Source organism: Salvia hispanica, chromosome 3, assembly GCF_023119035.1.
Source record: "Salvia hispanica cultivar TCC Black 2014 chromosome 3, UniMelb_Shisp_WGS_1.0, whole genome shotgun sequence".
Taxonomy (NCBI): Eukaryota; Viridiplantae; Streptophyta; class Magnoliopsida; order Lamiales; family Lamiaceae; genus Salvia; species Salvia hispanica.
Window position 1 is genome coordinate 16,069,576 of NC_062967.1, and position 16,894 is coordinate 16,086,469.

Consider the following 16,894-nt stretch of genomic DNA (forward strand, 5'->3'; position numbering starts at 1 on the left):
ATGAAAGATTGTGTGAACGTAGGGTTATTGTATCTCTAATTGGATTTGTGATTTGCCAATAAGTTGCTAATATTTTTCAAGATGTTATGGATGGCCTGATTTTGTTAAAACATAATTGGAGTTGCTGAGTTCTCGCATCGATGCAAAATGGAGAAATGGCGGTGTACGTAAATCCAAAATAAAATTAGAGTAAAATATTAGGGGTAATTTAGTCTATTTATAAATATTACTCCCCCCGTCCGCCATTGGAGTCTCATTCATGGTGACAAGTTTTAAAATGTTATGAAAAGTGAATGGAAAAAGTTAATTGAATATGAGTCCACATGTATATATTAGTTTTAAATGAAATGAGAGTGAAATGAGTTATGGGAAAGTTGGACCCTATTACCATTTATGTAAAATGAACCGGACTTTTATTCGCACGACTAAAACGAAAAACGGACTACTTATTGCGATGGACTAAAGAGTGAGTATAAGAGCAATAATAATAAAAATAGATAAAAAATCAAAAATCTCTTATTTCGAAAAATTCACCCGACACGATCCCATATATCGAAAGGTTGGCAAATTTAATCTTGAATTTTAAAAGACTTGTGAATTGATACTCTTTTTCCGAAAAGATTAGAAGACTTGAAGACTTAAGTCACCTTAAATGTTTACGAGTATTTCAATTCCCCATTATCAAGGCAGTAGGTAAGAAGTTGAAAAATAGAATGGTGTTAAATGGCACATTAGACTCACCATAATATTAAAAATTTATTAAAATTTTGTATAGGTAATGCCAAATCGCTGAAATGAATGCATATATAGAGTAACAACTTTTTGAAAACTAATATACCCTCAAATATAAAATACTTACGTTGAATATCTATTTAGTAGTAGTAGTATCTATTTGTATCCAACCAATAATACGTACAATTTGGATCAAATTTCATTCTCCATTTTTTATTTGATGGAAAAATTAATAGAACCCAACTCTAAGGCATGATGGGAAAAAATACTTTCTCCTAGTTATTTCCCAATGCCGGCTTTTGAAAAAGAACCTTACACTTTAGTTATGTAATTTAATTATTTTGATCAATTTTAATTGTACTAATCTTAATTCTTATAAATTAGTATTAAGTAATCAAACATGCACTTATTTGTAATCAAACACATATTTTAATAATTCATAATGAGGTACTAAAAATTATTCAAATTATTTAATATGTACTACTGGACATATAATTAATTTTGAAGTCATAATAAAATATACTCATGATATTCCAGTTCTATTTTCAGTTATCAATTTTCAAGTGAAAAAATTTATCAATGAAGTACTAAAAATTATTCAAATTTTCAATTAATTATTCATAAATATACTCCTGATATTTCAATTCTATTTTCAATGATCAATTTTCAAGTATATATATATATATATTGATATATGAACAAATTATAAAATAATTTGAAAATAAATAAATGTAGAAGTAAGAAATAAAAATTGATTAATAATTTCATAAGTGTGAGACATTATATTTATAAATATTACTACACTGTGACACAATAACCTTTACTCCGTAAAAAATTGCAAGAAGTCTTATTGTTGCAATTAAATTCTCAATTTAAGTCTTTTCGTCCATAAAATTATACTTTTTATGTTTATTAAAATAGCACTTTCCATTTTAATCGTTCATAAAAATATAAGCATTCCATTTATCGAAAGTTATCCCAATATGTTATCCTGTACATCAAATTATTTACAACGTATATACCATCAAAACATTAATAATAATGTTAATTGTCAAATAACATTACTTTAACTATTATTTTATCTCCTCTTACTTTACTAATTTTATTTTAATTCTCTGTCATATCATCCCCCATATTTTTATAGGACAAAGGGAGTAGTACAATATTTCCTTTTTAGTTTGTTACTAATAGCACTTTATAATTTGAAACTTTTTTTCTCTAAAGAGGGAATTCAATCAACGCTAACAATACTTTAATAATTTTTTTCTTTCTACATGTCTCTTTTTATTAATGCGATTAAAAATTGTGTCCAACCAAAAATGCATACTTTTTGAGAGGGGGGATAGTATTATATCAAACAAATTTTCTATTTTTCAATTTACTATTCTTTGTTGAATTATGCTACAATCAATTTGAACTTATATTAACTGAATTAACCCCAAATGATAATTACGAAGCCCAAATGATAATTACGAAGATTAATTTCATAATTTTAATCAATTTTAACTATACTACTACTATTTAATTCTTAGAAGTAATAACATAATTCATTGTAATTACAAACATGCATTAACAATGAAAATTTAAGCAGCAACAATTATTTAATCTGACCATAATTGGATAAATACTTAATTATTAAGTGAACTTTTAATTTTAACTAATTTTTGTTTTAAAATACATTTAATCATAATATTTAAATAACCTATAAATATTAGAATTAATAAAAATATTATTTAATATTTTTCAAAGAAAATATTTCAATATTAAAATTTAAAACATAATATCATATTTTGATATTATCAATTAATTAATTATATATATAATATTATTATATTATTTCAATACTCCCTCCGTCCCCCGAAAAATAGAGTAATTTGTATATGACCGAGTTTTAATGTAGAATTGGTAAAGTAAGAAGGAAAAAGTAAGGCAAGGAGAAAAGTAAAATTTAGAAGTATTGTTAGTGGAATGAGTTAGGGTTATTATTTGTTGAATATTTTCCATTAATGAAGTGCTTCTATTTTTTGTGAGGTAAAAATTGTAATTGTGCTTATTTTTATGGGCGAATGGAAATATAATTTCATGTATAAATATAATTATTATACACATATACTGATTGGTGTATACGTAGTATTATGTCACAGTATACCTCCTAGAAATATACACTACTATACATTCAAATGGTGTTTTGTTAGATATTCATTTATTAGTCTATAGAAAAAATGGACAAAATGAATTTTGATTTTAAGCAAATTAGTGAAGTTAAAATTAATGAGTACTTAATTTTGACCAATTCTACCTTTCTCTCGATTTTTTTTTATTGATCTGTTATTAAGTCAATCAATTTTCAATTCAATTTTATAATTAATTTAATAATCTTGAAATTTAATAAATTTTATGTTTAATTGAATAATTTGATATTCAAACGGTAGATCCATACATAGTTGAAATAATTGAAAGATTTATTGATATTATATTGAATTGATAATTTTAATTAACTTAATTTGTTTGAAAAAGTACCACATTTAAAAAATAAAATTAAAAACATCATTTTAAAGTTGAGTAGCAAATTACATCTAAAAAAATAGAATATGAATTAAAAAGCAGTTATAGTTAAAGAACAAGGGTAATATTGTCAATTGTATTAAACATTACATAGATAAGTATTTTATTAATATCTATAAACACTTATTTTTAGTTTGAAAAGTCATTTACCCCCAAATTAAAGGCATGGACGTAACAAAAAATTAACCCACAAGAACAATATGATACTTACTGATTAGTCATTTCGTCACTCCACAAGAATAATTATAGTTGAAAGATTCAACAAGGGGTAGATCAACTGTAGACGTATAGTTTACTAGGAATTTCATCACATTGACCGACTGGAGTCATCGTAGCTCTTTTCTTATAAAAAGAAGATACTAGTTGGAATTTCAAAATCAATCTAACTTGATGACCATGATGTTATCAATATTTGTTGCTGCTTTGCCCATATTCTTTTCCAGTTGCGTTTGCAATGGATCGACACCTTATTATTCGGCCAAACTCTTTTCTTAAACCAGACATTAGTATCCAAAGGGGGCATATTTGAACTGGGATTCTTCTCGCCACCAAATTCCAGCAACTATTACTTGGGTATATGGTACAAAAGCATTCCCATTCAAACAGTTGTTTGGGTATTTAATAGAGAAACCCCTATCCTTTTCTATAACAATAAACCACAGCTGCAATTTCTATCCGATGACAGTTCTGTATTATGTCTGAACGTAGAAAATACTCCTACTACTTTAAGATGTGTTGGCGGAAGTTCAAATATTAGTGAGGCGGTGATTCTCGACAGTGGCAACTTCGTGCTGAGAAATGATTCAGGCGGCGTTCTATGGCAGAGCTTTGACTACCCCACCGACACCTGGCTTCCAGCTACGAAGCCTCTATATATTACTCCACCTATTACTTCTTGGAGGAATTCAACTGATCCTGCTTCAGGAAATTACTCTTTTATGTATTCCTAGGACTAGAAGACAGCAGAAGTCTGTCCGTGTGGGCAGAGAAAACTGTGGGATGGGAGAGAGGGATATGTAGTACCATCTCTGATCACTCAGCTTTTAGCAACTCTCATATTCTTGCCCTTCACTCTACTGATATTGGTGAATATGAGCCTCTTTATTTTTACAATAAATCAATGCTACTGTCGAGGGTTGTTATAGAGTATGATGGCCACCTCACGGGTTTCGCTTGGTCTAGGCAAGGCAAGATTGGATTGTGGTGGCTTCCACGCCATCGCAGTTGTTGGTCGAACACTATATGTGATGCACGATACTCACCAGCTTGCAGATGCTTGGATGGGTTTGTACCACGGGATCAACATGAATGGGATTTATCCGACTTTTCTAATGGTTGTCACAGAAAGATTATACTACCACTTCAATGTGACGAGCATAAAATCAGGTTTATAAAGGTAACCGTAGGAAGATTGCCTGCTAACCGTAAACATTGGACAGCTTCAAACGATTTATGCAGATTAGCATGCTCCAGAAATTGCTCCTGCTCTGCTTATGCCTACGATACTGGAGGAGCGTGTTTGTGGTATACGGGTGACTTGTTGGCTTTGGAAACCCCATCAAATACGTCTGCGGGGGTCGATATTTATATCAGAACAGAATCATCTCATAATGCACACATAGAACACTACTTATTGTGGCTCTAACTCGTCCATTGCTTCTGTGCTAATTATATCATGTTTGTGTTTCTGCTATATCTGGCCAAACCTCAAAACCAAAGGTAATTAACACTCTCTCTTCTTCAATAGTATCACATTTCTAGTTGAAGTCATTGTTAAGATATTAGTATCTCGTTGCCTTGCTTGTCTCTATTCAGATTCAGAGAAAACAAATCAGGATCTATTGCTACTAGATTTGAATAGTGATGGTTCATTTACAAACAAGGAGGGGGAAGCTGAAGATGGTTGGCATGAATTGCCAATCTTCAGTTTGGAAGCATAGCTGCATCTACCAACAATTTTTCCATTACAAACAAGCTTGGACAAGGTGGTTTTGGACCTGTTTATAAGGTAATATCACATCTATATTCATATGCATATAACCAACAGTTAATTGAGAATAGTATCATATAATGTTAAATTTGAGTTTGCAGGGAGAGTTGGCTAATGGACAGTTTGTAGCTGTGAAAAGGCTCTCAAAGAGATCAAGGCAGGGATTGGAGGAATTCAGAAATGAGATGCAACTGATTGCCAAACTGCAGCACAGAAATCTTGTCCGCATTTTAGGATGCTGCGATGAGAAAGATGAGATGATACTTGTCTACGAGTACATGCCCAATAAAAGCTTGGACTGTTTCCTCTTTGGTTAGTCATGCATCAAATTCTTAAATTGTCATGCCTAACAAGCTCAACTGAATATATGATTTGAATGCAGAGCCGAGCCAGAAAGTGGTGGTACTTGATTGGAATAAACGCATTCATATAATCTCAGGCATTGCTCAAGGGATTCTATATCTCCACCAATATTAGCGGTTAAGAATAGTGCATAGAGATTTGAAAGCTAGCAATATACTACTAGATGCTGACATGAATCCCAAAATCTCCGATTTTGGGCTAGCTAGAATATTTGGAGGGAATGAGTTGCAGGCGAATACTAAACGGATTGTTGGAACATAGTAAGTAAAATGCTATTTAATTCTTATCCATGGCAGTGCATAAATGAGAGACTATATATTTTTGTGGAAATGCAGTGGTTATATGTCACCAGAATATGCAATGGAAGGGCTTTTCTCAGTGAAGTCTGATGTGTTTGCGTTCGGAGTATTGGTGCTGGAGATTATTAGTGGAAAGAAGAATACTGGTTTCTATGGCTCTGAGTATCTATGTCTTCTTAGATATGTAAGTAGTATTGAATTTTGCAATGAAATGATTAACATTAATGTTGAAAATTTTAGAATTTGATTTTGGTTTCAGGCGTGGGATTTGTGGAAGAAAGGTTGTGTTGATGAGCTGATTGATCCTACGTTAGAACTGCCCGAATCTTGGTCATCAGTTGCAATGAGATACGTTCACATAAGTCTATTGTGCGTAGAAGAAAATCCAGTTGATAGACCACTCATCTCTGATGTTGTTGCAATGCTCAACAACGATAAAAGAGCCATACAATCACCAATTAATCCTACTTTAACTGTTGGGAGAGCATTGGTTGCACAAAGAGAGGTGGAGATTTGTTCTATACATGATATGACGATGTCTCATGTCGAGGCGCGTTAAACATTTGAAAGCAGCGCCGTCGCTGCACCCTTGCATTTTCAGTTCACTATTAATACTCTAGTCCTGTTTTCTTACATGTTATTTCCCTTTTTCCCATCTGTATTGATATTTTGGGCAAATAATCATATTCTGTTTTTATCATGTCTTGAGTGTACTTATTTTCTTAATTAATCCAAGGCTGTTCGTTATCATCTCCAACTGGTGATTTCATAACTATTGCCTTAGCCAAATAATTGGTGATTTCTTCATCTCCCATTTGGCAACTTGTGCAGAAAATATTATTGTACAAGATTTCGCCTTTCAAAAAATCTTGCACTCATAATAGCACACATTCTGAAACAACAACTCTTTCTACCTTGAAGAGGCCATCTTCAAAGTATGCTATAAACAATAAATATGATACTATATGCAATATCATTATTATGCACTGTAGTTGATACCAATGAATTACCATATTAAAGAAATGATTCAATGTTCTTTCACTAGCCTAGAAGAATCAATCAATATCATTATTATGCACTGTAGTTGATACCAATGAATTACCATATTAAAGAAATGATTAAATGTTTTTATTAGCTAGAAGAATCAATGGGTTTTTAATGTATCAACAGTACACTATCAATAGTTTCACTATAATGACTAAATGATCTAATTCATAATTTAAAAGACAATGTTTTTTATATATGCTATAAAGAAATACAATAAAGGCTCACATCATAATTTAAAGTCATTTTACTTGATTTTCTCATCGTAAAAATTAAAAAAAAAATGCCACTTTTTCAAGCCAATTGTATTCAAAACAAATTAGTGCGTTTGCATGACCCAGTGAAATGTGGAATGGGCCGCTGGCTTTAAATTAATAACAAAAAAGGGGCCCAAGAAATAAAAGCCCGAATGCTCTTGGGACACTCGACATGGGGTGGGGCGGCAGTCGATGGAAGGCCTTTTATGGCGCCAATCTGTAACCCTCGTCCCCATCTAGCTCCACCGTCACAACAACCTCTGTAATGTATCTTGAATATTGATAGGATTCGTTGACACATGAGATTATCAAACAAAATTAGGATGATCATGTTACACTTACGATGGTGCATAGCCAGTAGCCACACTCTGGTGCAAAGCCATAGTATGTTTCAATTTTTTATATAATTGGACAGATACTAGTAATATACCTTACAGAATTAAAAGTCAAAAATAAATCATTCATTTTTCAATCAAAATAAAGGAAAATTATTATATTAAAATCAAAATAGTTTGAATAACTAGTTTTAAGAATAAGCTATCAAATTCATAAATGGTACTATATTAAATTAGTAGTAGTTTACTAGTTTATGAATAAGCTGAAAAGTCATATGCTAACGGTATATTTTTATATATTACTATCTTAAATTCTTAATAAAAAAGGCGTTTATTTGTTAGATAAAGTATAAGTTAAAATATACTAGTAGTATTTTATTTATGATTAAATTATTCATATAAATGACATTAGACGGATCATGCCAAGACGTAATTTAATATTCCCTTCAACCATAAAAAACAATTTTGATTTGTCATTTTTAGGATGTCCACAAAATATAATCTCATTCTTAAAATAAAAAATTTCGTTACTTTTTCTCCTTTCTTCCATTTTTTCTTCCTTCCGCTCTCCTATTTTACTTGCTTTTGCACTTTCATTTTCACTTTATCATTTTTTCATAAAAAATTGTGTCATTCACATATATTACTTACCTTTTCTCTTTTTTTTTCTTACTAAAAATCATATCATCCACAAATAATATTATTTATTGTGGAAGGGGACGAGATACACATTAATTACTAAAATAAAATAATCAATCAAAAAATTCAAAAATAAGAGCATCCGCAATGGTCGTGCCTGAGCAAATAGCAAATTCAATCCATCGCCCAATGGCCGATCAGCTAGCGAACCATTGCGGTCGGCCCGAGAAGCGAAATCGGCGGGCGCTTAATGCGGTAAAGGCTGGCCGTCATGCCAAGCCGCCCGATTGTTGTTTTTTTTAGCGCTATATAAACGCGATTTTAGTTTCGTTTTAAATTTACGCCAGCTTGTTTTAGCGAGTTTTCTCTCTCTACTAACTTTAAATACTGCAAGAGCATCATCGGCGATGGATCACAGCAGCGCAATCCAGGTCAGAAGTGACGAGTGGATCTCGAACTCCACGGTGCACGTGGGATGCTGGATGAAACGAGATGGGCCGGGTTTTAACATCCCTTGGAATCCAGATGATGGGGATGATGGTCGGTGCTTGTCGGCGCAGGGGATGCAGGGGGGGACCTACGGGGCGCGCCACGAGCGAGCGGCGGGCGGTCAGCGTCCGGGTGGGAAAGTATGCCCCCGGATGCTGGCCGGTAAATGATCTTTTCGGCCAGGATGATAGGGATGATGTGGCGGGCGGGATGCGGGGGGAGTACGGGGGGTCGCCGCCGGAGGGGGACTGCGGTATATACGACACACGGCTTGATTTTTGGCCGGCCGTCTCGCACGTCGACCACAGGAGGTGGAGGCGCGGTTCCGCTGGCGATGACCCCTTACTGTCGTTTGCGTGATATGAAGGATCGATCTCGGGGAAGATGATACTCCCTTTCCGAGCGAGGCGGGCCGCGCCGAAAGAAAGAAGACGAGGGGAAGGGGAAGGCCCGAGCGGTCGGCGAGTCCGCCGCAGCCCGGGTCGTCAACGTTGCCACGACACCCCGCCGGAGGAAGTGGACGGAGGATGGGTGCGCCGGGGTGGCCAGGGGGTGGTTGGAGGTGTGCGACGATCCGGCCCTGGTTGCGAAGCGACCGACGGATCGTCAACATGTGGGCGAATGATGCGAATGGCTGCTATAGGAGCGGACTGCCGCCGCGGGAAGAACCCTGGCCGGAGGAGGAGATCCGGAAGGGTAGGAGCGCACACCCGGGGGGCGGTGGGCCGTTTTACCGAATTGTGTACGCCATGACGCCTCCCGTCGGCTCGAGGAAGTGGGCGCTGGGAATGAGGACAGACGCCGGAGGAGATCGCCGCGGAAGTCGATTCCACTTGGCGGGGAAGTATAAGGAGTTCGCCTGCGGGAGTGTTTCTTTGTTGTTTGCGAAGGACTCCCAGAAGTTCCGAGCGAGGTGCGACGGGCGGGCCGGCCCGAAGAAACAGGCGAACTATAGCGGCGACTACGGCGGACGACGGCCAGCGGATCCCCTATCGCCGCGGGCTCCAGGTCCTCAGCCCACTCCACCCGCCCCACTCGAGTACATTTTTTTAATGGAATGGATTAATTTTCCTTGTATATGTGTCGTAAATTTAATTACGTATTTTAATCGTAATTTTAATTTCGTAAATGAAGTATATTTTGAATTATTTTTATTGCGGCTGACCTATGGTTGGCCTAAATCTGATGTGGCAGGTGGATTTTTTAGTATTGCTGACGTGGCAGGAGAGAGAATGATTGACTTATTGCTGGCCTAAATGACCTTTACTAATTTTGAGTATATATTAGCGTTCAAGATAAGTATCCACGCACTCAAAAGTAGTCATAAGTCCCAACCAAATACTTTAAAACCCCATTAAAATCAGCGTATAAATGAAGAACAAAAGCTTTTCTCCTCTCACTCAACTTTAACTTGAAAAGACTGCGATTTTGTTGCCTTGTATTCGAGAGATTGGTTGGAATCGGAATTTTGGAGCTTTTTCAGAAGGCCCTTTTCCACATTTCGGTATATATCCCGTGTTGTTCTTCACTCAGTTTGTGTGCTTGTGCGTTTTTTGTCTGATGCTTCTTGCGTTTATTGCATGTGGGTCTCTTTAGAGTGCTGTTTTTCGATGTAAAATGTTTTAGTTTTGTCCTTTTTAGTCTCTTCTGCTGAAGGGCCTCTCTCTTTCTAAAATCTCTTGCTCTGGCTGGCATTTTTTATTTTTTTTGGGGATAAAGGTTGAAACTTTTTCCTTTCTTGGGAAGTGTGATACATCTCTATTGTTTCTTTCTGGGATTTGGCTGCAGCGTCTTGTTTTCAGACCACAGATCACATTTCAGAATTTTATACTATTAAGGTTTTGGATTTCAAAAATGGTGACATAAATGAATTGATGCTCTTGAGCTTTTTGTCATGTTTGTGGATTTGCTTGATTCTCAACATCTTTGAGGATTCTTGTAATCTCTGTTTTGAAAAGGTTGAATCTTGATTCAGAATTCTTTCTGCTCACAAGAAATTTGAAAATATCAGCTTACCTTGTCTGGTGAAAAGAGTGTATGTATGGTTTCATAGCATTAATATGCAGTTGTTTTTTCAATTGAGCAAAGATGTGGCACTATGTTGGATTCTCATTGGTTGGTTGCATCTCCCTTAAAGGCTATAGCAAACCTTGTTTTCTCCAAATTGATATGTGGGATTTGTTTGTTCTGCACATGATTGTACTATTTTTGATATGAACAAGAAACTATGAGAATCTTGCTTTTCTTGTTCTTCACTTAATGTTCAAAGGAAGTTAGGTGAGTGGTTGGGATCCAAATTATTGATGATGGAATTAGTGTTTCCAACAACATCCCACCTAATATTATTAATTCGTTTGAAGATGGTCTTTTTGATGAAAAATCTTCTTTAATGATGCTCATTGATATCAAAATTAATAAACTTTGAAAATAAGTATTTGAGAAATTCTTAGTTGCTTGAACCAGTTGTGGTTTCAACATCATGGGCCACTTGATTGTCGTGTGTCATATTCTAACTAATTCTACTTTCATTTTTTTGTGGTATAGATTGTGATATCACATTTAGATTGTAGGTGGCTTGTGGTATGTATATTTTGCAGTTGATGGAAAACTAGTTGTTGTGTGTCACATCCGTGGCTCTCGGCTTGTGATTACGCCCGGTTTGTTAGGACTGCAATGTGCCTCTACTTGTAGACGCAACGAGAAAGCGTGTAAAAGGCTCTCCAGCCTCCTTAGGCCGAGTTAGATAGTCGATGTATGACATTATTTAGTCCAATTTTGAGTAGCGTTGGTCTTTTAACTATTTCCGGCATCATGTAAGGGCCGTGGGTAGGGTTGGTCGGGACGAGTCATATGTTGTTTTTGTGCTTTATGTTGAACGATTTTGAGTTCGTGTAACCGTGTTATCCTTCAAATACTCAATTCCATGTTTTCGTCCATCTATGCAGACGTCTAAATGGAGCGTTATCTCCGAGGACCAGCAAGGACTTCGTGCCAAAACCTTAAATCCTTGACCTCAACGCTTGACGAGCCCAACACCAATCCGTCTGCTGGCTTCGAGTGCAACATCTGCCTAGAGCTCGTGCAGGACCCCGTGGTCACATTGTGTGGCCATCTCTACTGCTGGCCGTGCATATACCGGTGGATCAGTTCCCAACACGCCTCCCCCGAGAATCCCGACCACCAAAGCCCCCAATGCCCGGTTTGCAAGAGCAAGGTCACGGAAAAGACCTTGATACCCCTCTACGGCCGCGGCCAGAGCACGGACGCCTCCAAGGACGAGCCATCCCGTCTCATACCACAAAGGCCTCCGAGCCCCCGATGCCTGACCAACCTCATCATACCAAACGCGACGAGCAACTACACGCCGTACCCGTTCGAGCAACTCCACCGTAGAGGCTACGGTGCCCCGCCATCCCCTCGACGAGATTACGGAAGCTACCCCTCGTCCCCGGTCCTCGGACATGGAAGCAGCGCGCCACACTTGGCCGACCCCATGATCGGGGTGTTCGGGGAGATGGTGTATTCGAGAATATTCGGGAACTCGGAGACGACATTGTATACGTATCCGAATTCTTACTATACAGCCGGTAGCAGCTCTCCTAGGCTGCGATGGCATATGGTGCAAACTGATAAATCATTGAGCAGAGTATGTTTCTTCTTTTTTTGTTGTATGATGCTATGTTTGCTCCTATTTTGAGCTAAATGTATTTTCAATATTATGATTTGTACGTATTATAGTTTATATATATGAGCATTATATACTATAAACACTTGTATTCTCAATTTAATTTTAGCTACTCAGTTGGTAGGACGTTTTCTATCATAAATAGATTTGGAATTCGAATCTAGCATAACTCGAGCACTGTGATCATCTATTTATAATAATATTCGATCCTTATCTATCATGACCGATTGATTGATAATGCTGGAGTGTGGTATAACACTGATTAATTCGCACGCATTGGTCATATGCTATTTTGATTTATCAATATGTGTTATTTTTTGCAACTTAATACCATGCCGCGGTAGGGTCGGTGATGCTTGATGAGATATTCCACTTGCAATAGTATATGATCTTTCCTTTGTCGCATTTATTATAGAAATTGAAACATTATTTGTGGCCCCTAAATTGGATGTCCGATTAGCTACGTGCATCTAGAAGAACAAATTTGTCCAACAAATTTGTCCACAATAGTAACTAATTTTGTGAGACTATAAGAATCAATCATTAAGAGATTATTAGTGGTCCTATTTTATTTGAAAATGGCATTCTATAGAAGTCCCCACTGCCCTTTTTTCTAGAAGTAGGCGATCTAATTTTGATTCCCATCGCACAATTTTTCTTTTGAGTTATGGAATGAGTGATTGAGAAATATATTCTAGTTTAATGTCCCAATCTTACAAAAAAAAGGGCTTGTGGCTCTCTAATTTCTTCTCCATTTTTAAATTCCTCGATTGATATACGGAAAGAGCTTGGAAGTTCATAATAATTAATAACTAGAGGGATGTATTCCAAAACTGATTTTTATTGATTTGATTGGGAATTGTGGTGGAACACTTGAGTCATGTGCTACGATTGGATATCCTTCATTTTATATTAGTAACATTTTTAATATTATCATATTACATGAATTATATGAATTCATGATATAAAAATAATCAAGCCGTTTAAAGTGCTTTTAAATAACCTGTTGGTAATATGATTGGTTATAGTAGTTTATGTTAATTTGCTCTCAATATGGGTGCTTTAAATCACCTTTTGCTAATATGAATCGCTCTCGTATGGTTACATTCAGTAAGAGAAGGTGTCAAGTAAGCCAAACTATTGTGTCACATTAGTCACAAATAAATAAATACCTACGGGACATATCAAAGTACTCCCTATGTCCACGATTACATTTGTCATATTTGATTGTCCATGAATAATAGAGCATATTTAAAAAGGAAAAGTTTTCAACTTCTCTCTTACTTTTTTTCCTTCTCTCTTACTAATAATATAGACTCCACATCCTACTAACACTACTTCTCTATTTTTTTTCCTTCTATCTTACTTTACCAATTCCACATTAAAATCCGTGTCATTCACAATGGTCCTATTTTTCGTGGACGGAAGGAGTATCATACTCCCACCATCCCTAATAATTCGTCATCATTTGACTCAGCACGGGTTTTAAGAAATGTAATAGAAAGTGCGTTAAAAAAAAATTAGTGGAATATGTGTCCTACTTTTATATATTACTCCCTCCGTCCCGGAGTATTAGACTCACTTCTTTTGGGCACATAATTTAAGGAATTGATATTTAAATAATTAAAGTGGAGAGAGTAAAGTATGAGAGAGGGAAAAAGTAGGGGAGAGAAGAGAGAAAAAAGTAGGTGGAAAGTAAAATAAGATATTTTTTGCTAAAAAAGAAATGAGTCTAAGGCCATCTCCAACCATTTACACCAAACTCAAACCCATTTTTGAGTTTGGGTCACACCAAAAAGTAATTTTACTCCAATCATTTACTCCAAACTCAAACCCAAAAGAATATTCCATATTTATATTCTTTTTATACCTTTTCAATTATACCTACATATTTACTTAAATTACATATTAATCCCATAATATTTTATCAATAATTTATGTAACTTAAATAATTATACAAATTTTTTTTATTAATATATTTATGTATTAAATATATTTTATATTAAAAAATTACACTACTTTTAAAATTAAATACACTAAACTTGCAATAATAAAATTCAAAATATAAATTGAAACTCATTTAAATATATCGCAATTACATAAAACATATCACGATAAACATAAAAAATAGCTAAAATTCAAGACTCGAAATTTGTGTATTGTTCCCACAAATGATCAACTAGCGCATTTTGAAGTTCCAGATAAGCACTTTTATTTCTTATTGTGTCATATCAGGTCATATACTCTTGAAATAATAACAAGATTTTTTCTGCAATATTTATTCCTATTTAGTTATTATTTGTAAAAAAACATAATTTATTATAATATAGTCAGCTTGCTAATTTCTATTTAATTATTTTGATTAGAAAAATATATGTAAATTCCATGAACAAATTGTGTCTAAATTATGTGGCTGATAGTTTGAATCAATTATCAAGTACTACTGTACTAGTACACAAATTGACAGTATACAAATTGGCCGCCGGCTGATTCAACTATCAAAATAATAATAAGGACTATTATGCAATATTTAAAACTTTTTTGCAGTAGATACTCAATTTTGGTGTTCACTTCAAATTTGGTGTTGTTTGATTAAAAAACCCAAAAATGGGTATGAGTATGGAGTATGGTTGGAGCACATTTTTACACCAAAAATGGGATTTGGTGTATGGTTGGAGGTGGTCTAATATGTTGGGACATCCCAAAAAGGAAAGTTGGTCTAATACCTTGGGACGGAGGGAGTACTAGTTTTGTAATAAAATGCGAGTGAGAATAAGCTAGTGGAATGTGGGTTCTTCTACCAAATATAGTACTTCCTTCGTTCCTTGTTAATAGAGACATTTCTTTTCAGTACTGAGTTTAAGAATAGTGTGTTAAATGGATGGTGAAAAAGTAAAAGAGATGAAGAGAGAATAAAGTAAAGAGAAAATTACTTTTGTTAAAAATAGAAATGACTCAATTAATTTGGAACTTCTCAAAATAGAAAAATGACACTATTAACATGGAACTGAGAGAGTAAAATGAAAGGTGACAATTTTTTTGGAACAGATAAAAATGAAAATATGTGACAAATTTTCAGGGGTGAAGATAGAAGGGAGTAGTAAAATATGAATATGATGGTGCGCCATTCACTTATGTTTGTGAGGGGTGGAATATGGAATGGAGTAGGTGATTCCAAGTGTTAAACATGATGATGGGTCCATTATTTATGTTTGTGAGGGTAGAATAGGGGATGGTGTAGGAAAGTAGTAAGTGATCCCAACTAGTAATATTTATATGACTATTACAATACTTATTATGGCAATGAAAAATGACACAATAGGTGGCACGCACTATACGCGCATGTAAGTTTTATGTTTGAATAAATATAGATTTGATAACCAAATTACTCATAAATTGGAATCGCCGTCATCAAGTTGAATGATTGCTGGCGGTGGCGGAGTGGGTGGAGGTGGTGAAGGCGATGGCGGCGATTGGGAGCAAGAAGCTTCGAAATTGGAGGGTCCATCTAGGTTTAGGTTTACGCTGGTAATTTGCCGTTAACTTGCGATAATTCCAATTAAGGTGTCAAAATTGGCAAGAAAAATAACAGCTACATTTAAAATAGTTCTCCTACTAATACATACTTATGTTATCCTCTAACAACCAACTAGTTGTACAAATTGTTGTAACTATACTTATCTCTTTAATTAGAAAATTAATTTTGAATATTTAAGGCTCAACTTGCTTGATCCACCCACATAATTAGTTGTATTTTTCCTGATTCTGATGCTACTCTAGTTAGAAATATTAACAGAAAATAAAGTTGCTTTTCGCGAGAATAATTACGTAATCATGCCAAACTTGAAATAAACTAACTTGGCCGCCACCCAATTGAATTTGCTATTATCATTATTTTTTGTTGTTATTGTTAATTATAGTCTCATCTAAGTTAATTTATATATCGTGTGCTTTGATTATTACAGTTATTACGTAATGTTATTTGTATTTATATGTATGTATGCATTTGCGTGTAAAGTGATGTTGGTTAGCACATTAATTCATTTACTTATATGCTGATTATAGGTAAACTATCTATTCCTTCAATCTTTTACCTTGTCTAATAATTATACGTCACGCATTTATAATGAAACAAATTGTAATTAGATACTAATATATATCGGCAATTACCATATGTCGTATGGCTAAAATCCATCCAGTGATGTGATTGTATAACAATGTTGCCAATTTGTTTAAGAAAGAATTTATAATTTAACATGTTTATTATAACATATAACTAGAATGTAGTACATGGCAAAAATTGAGCAGCCAACTATTCTCACAAAAAGTTTGTAACTACTGCATACAATGATGTTTAACTAATATATATATATATATATATATATATATATATATATATATATATATATATATATATATATATATATGGGAGTGCTAATATGCTAACTAAATATTAAGTTACAATGTACTTCTATTATCAACCATTAGATATGAGA

At 34.8% G+C, this 16,894-nt stretch overlaps 1 protein-coding gene and 1 pseudogene across 5 annotated transcripts; both read left to right on the top strand.

The window, feature by feature from the left end:
• Positions 1-4,448: 4,448 nt before the first annotated feature.
• LOC125209435 lies at positions 4,449-6,649 on the top strand (annotated as a pseudogene).
• Positions 6,650-10,041: 3,392 nt separating this feature from the next.
• LOC125211470 (E3 ubiquitin-protein ligase RMA1H1-like) lies at positions 10,042-12,455 on the top strand. 5 transcript variants are annotated; one of them, XM_048111277.1, is made up of 2 exons: positions 10,042-10,217; positions 11,659-12,455. In XM_048111277.1, the coding sequence occupies exon 2, from the start codon at positions 11,667-11,669 to the stop codon at positions 12,408-12,410; it is 744 nt and encodes a 247-aa protein (XP_047967234.1). In that variant the 5' UTR covers positions 10,042-10,217; positions 11,659-11,666; the 3' UTR covers positions 12,411-12,455. The 5 variants fall into 5 exon arrangements, with proteins under 5 accessions (XP_047967234.1, XP_047967238.1, XP_047967236.1 ...); XM_048111281.1 differs by lacking the exon at positions 10,042-10,217 and adding an exon at positions 10,243-10,432; XM_048111279.1 differs by lacking the exon at positions 10,042-10,217 and adding an exon at positions 10,543-10,671.
• Positions 12,456-16,894: the final 4,439 nt, after the last annotated feature.

Bases quoted from the DNA above. Each gene is read 5' to 3' on its own strand.
- LOC125211470 (XM_048111277.1), top strand. From the start codon at position 11,667: ATGGAGCGTTATCTCCGAGGACCAGCAAGGACTTCGTGCCAAAACCTT.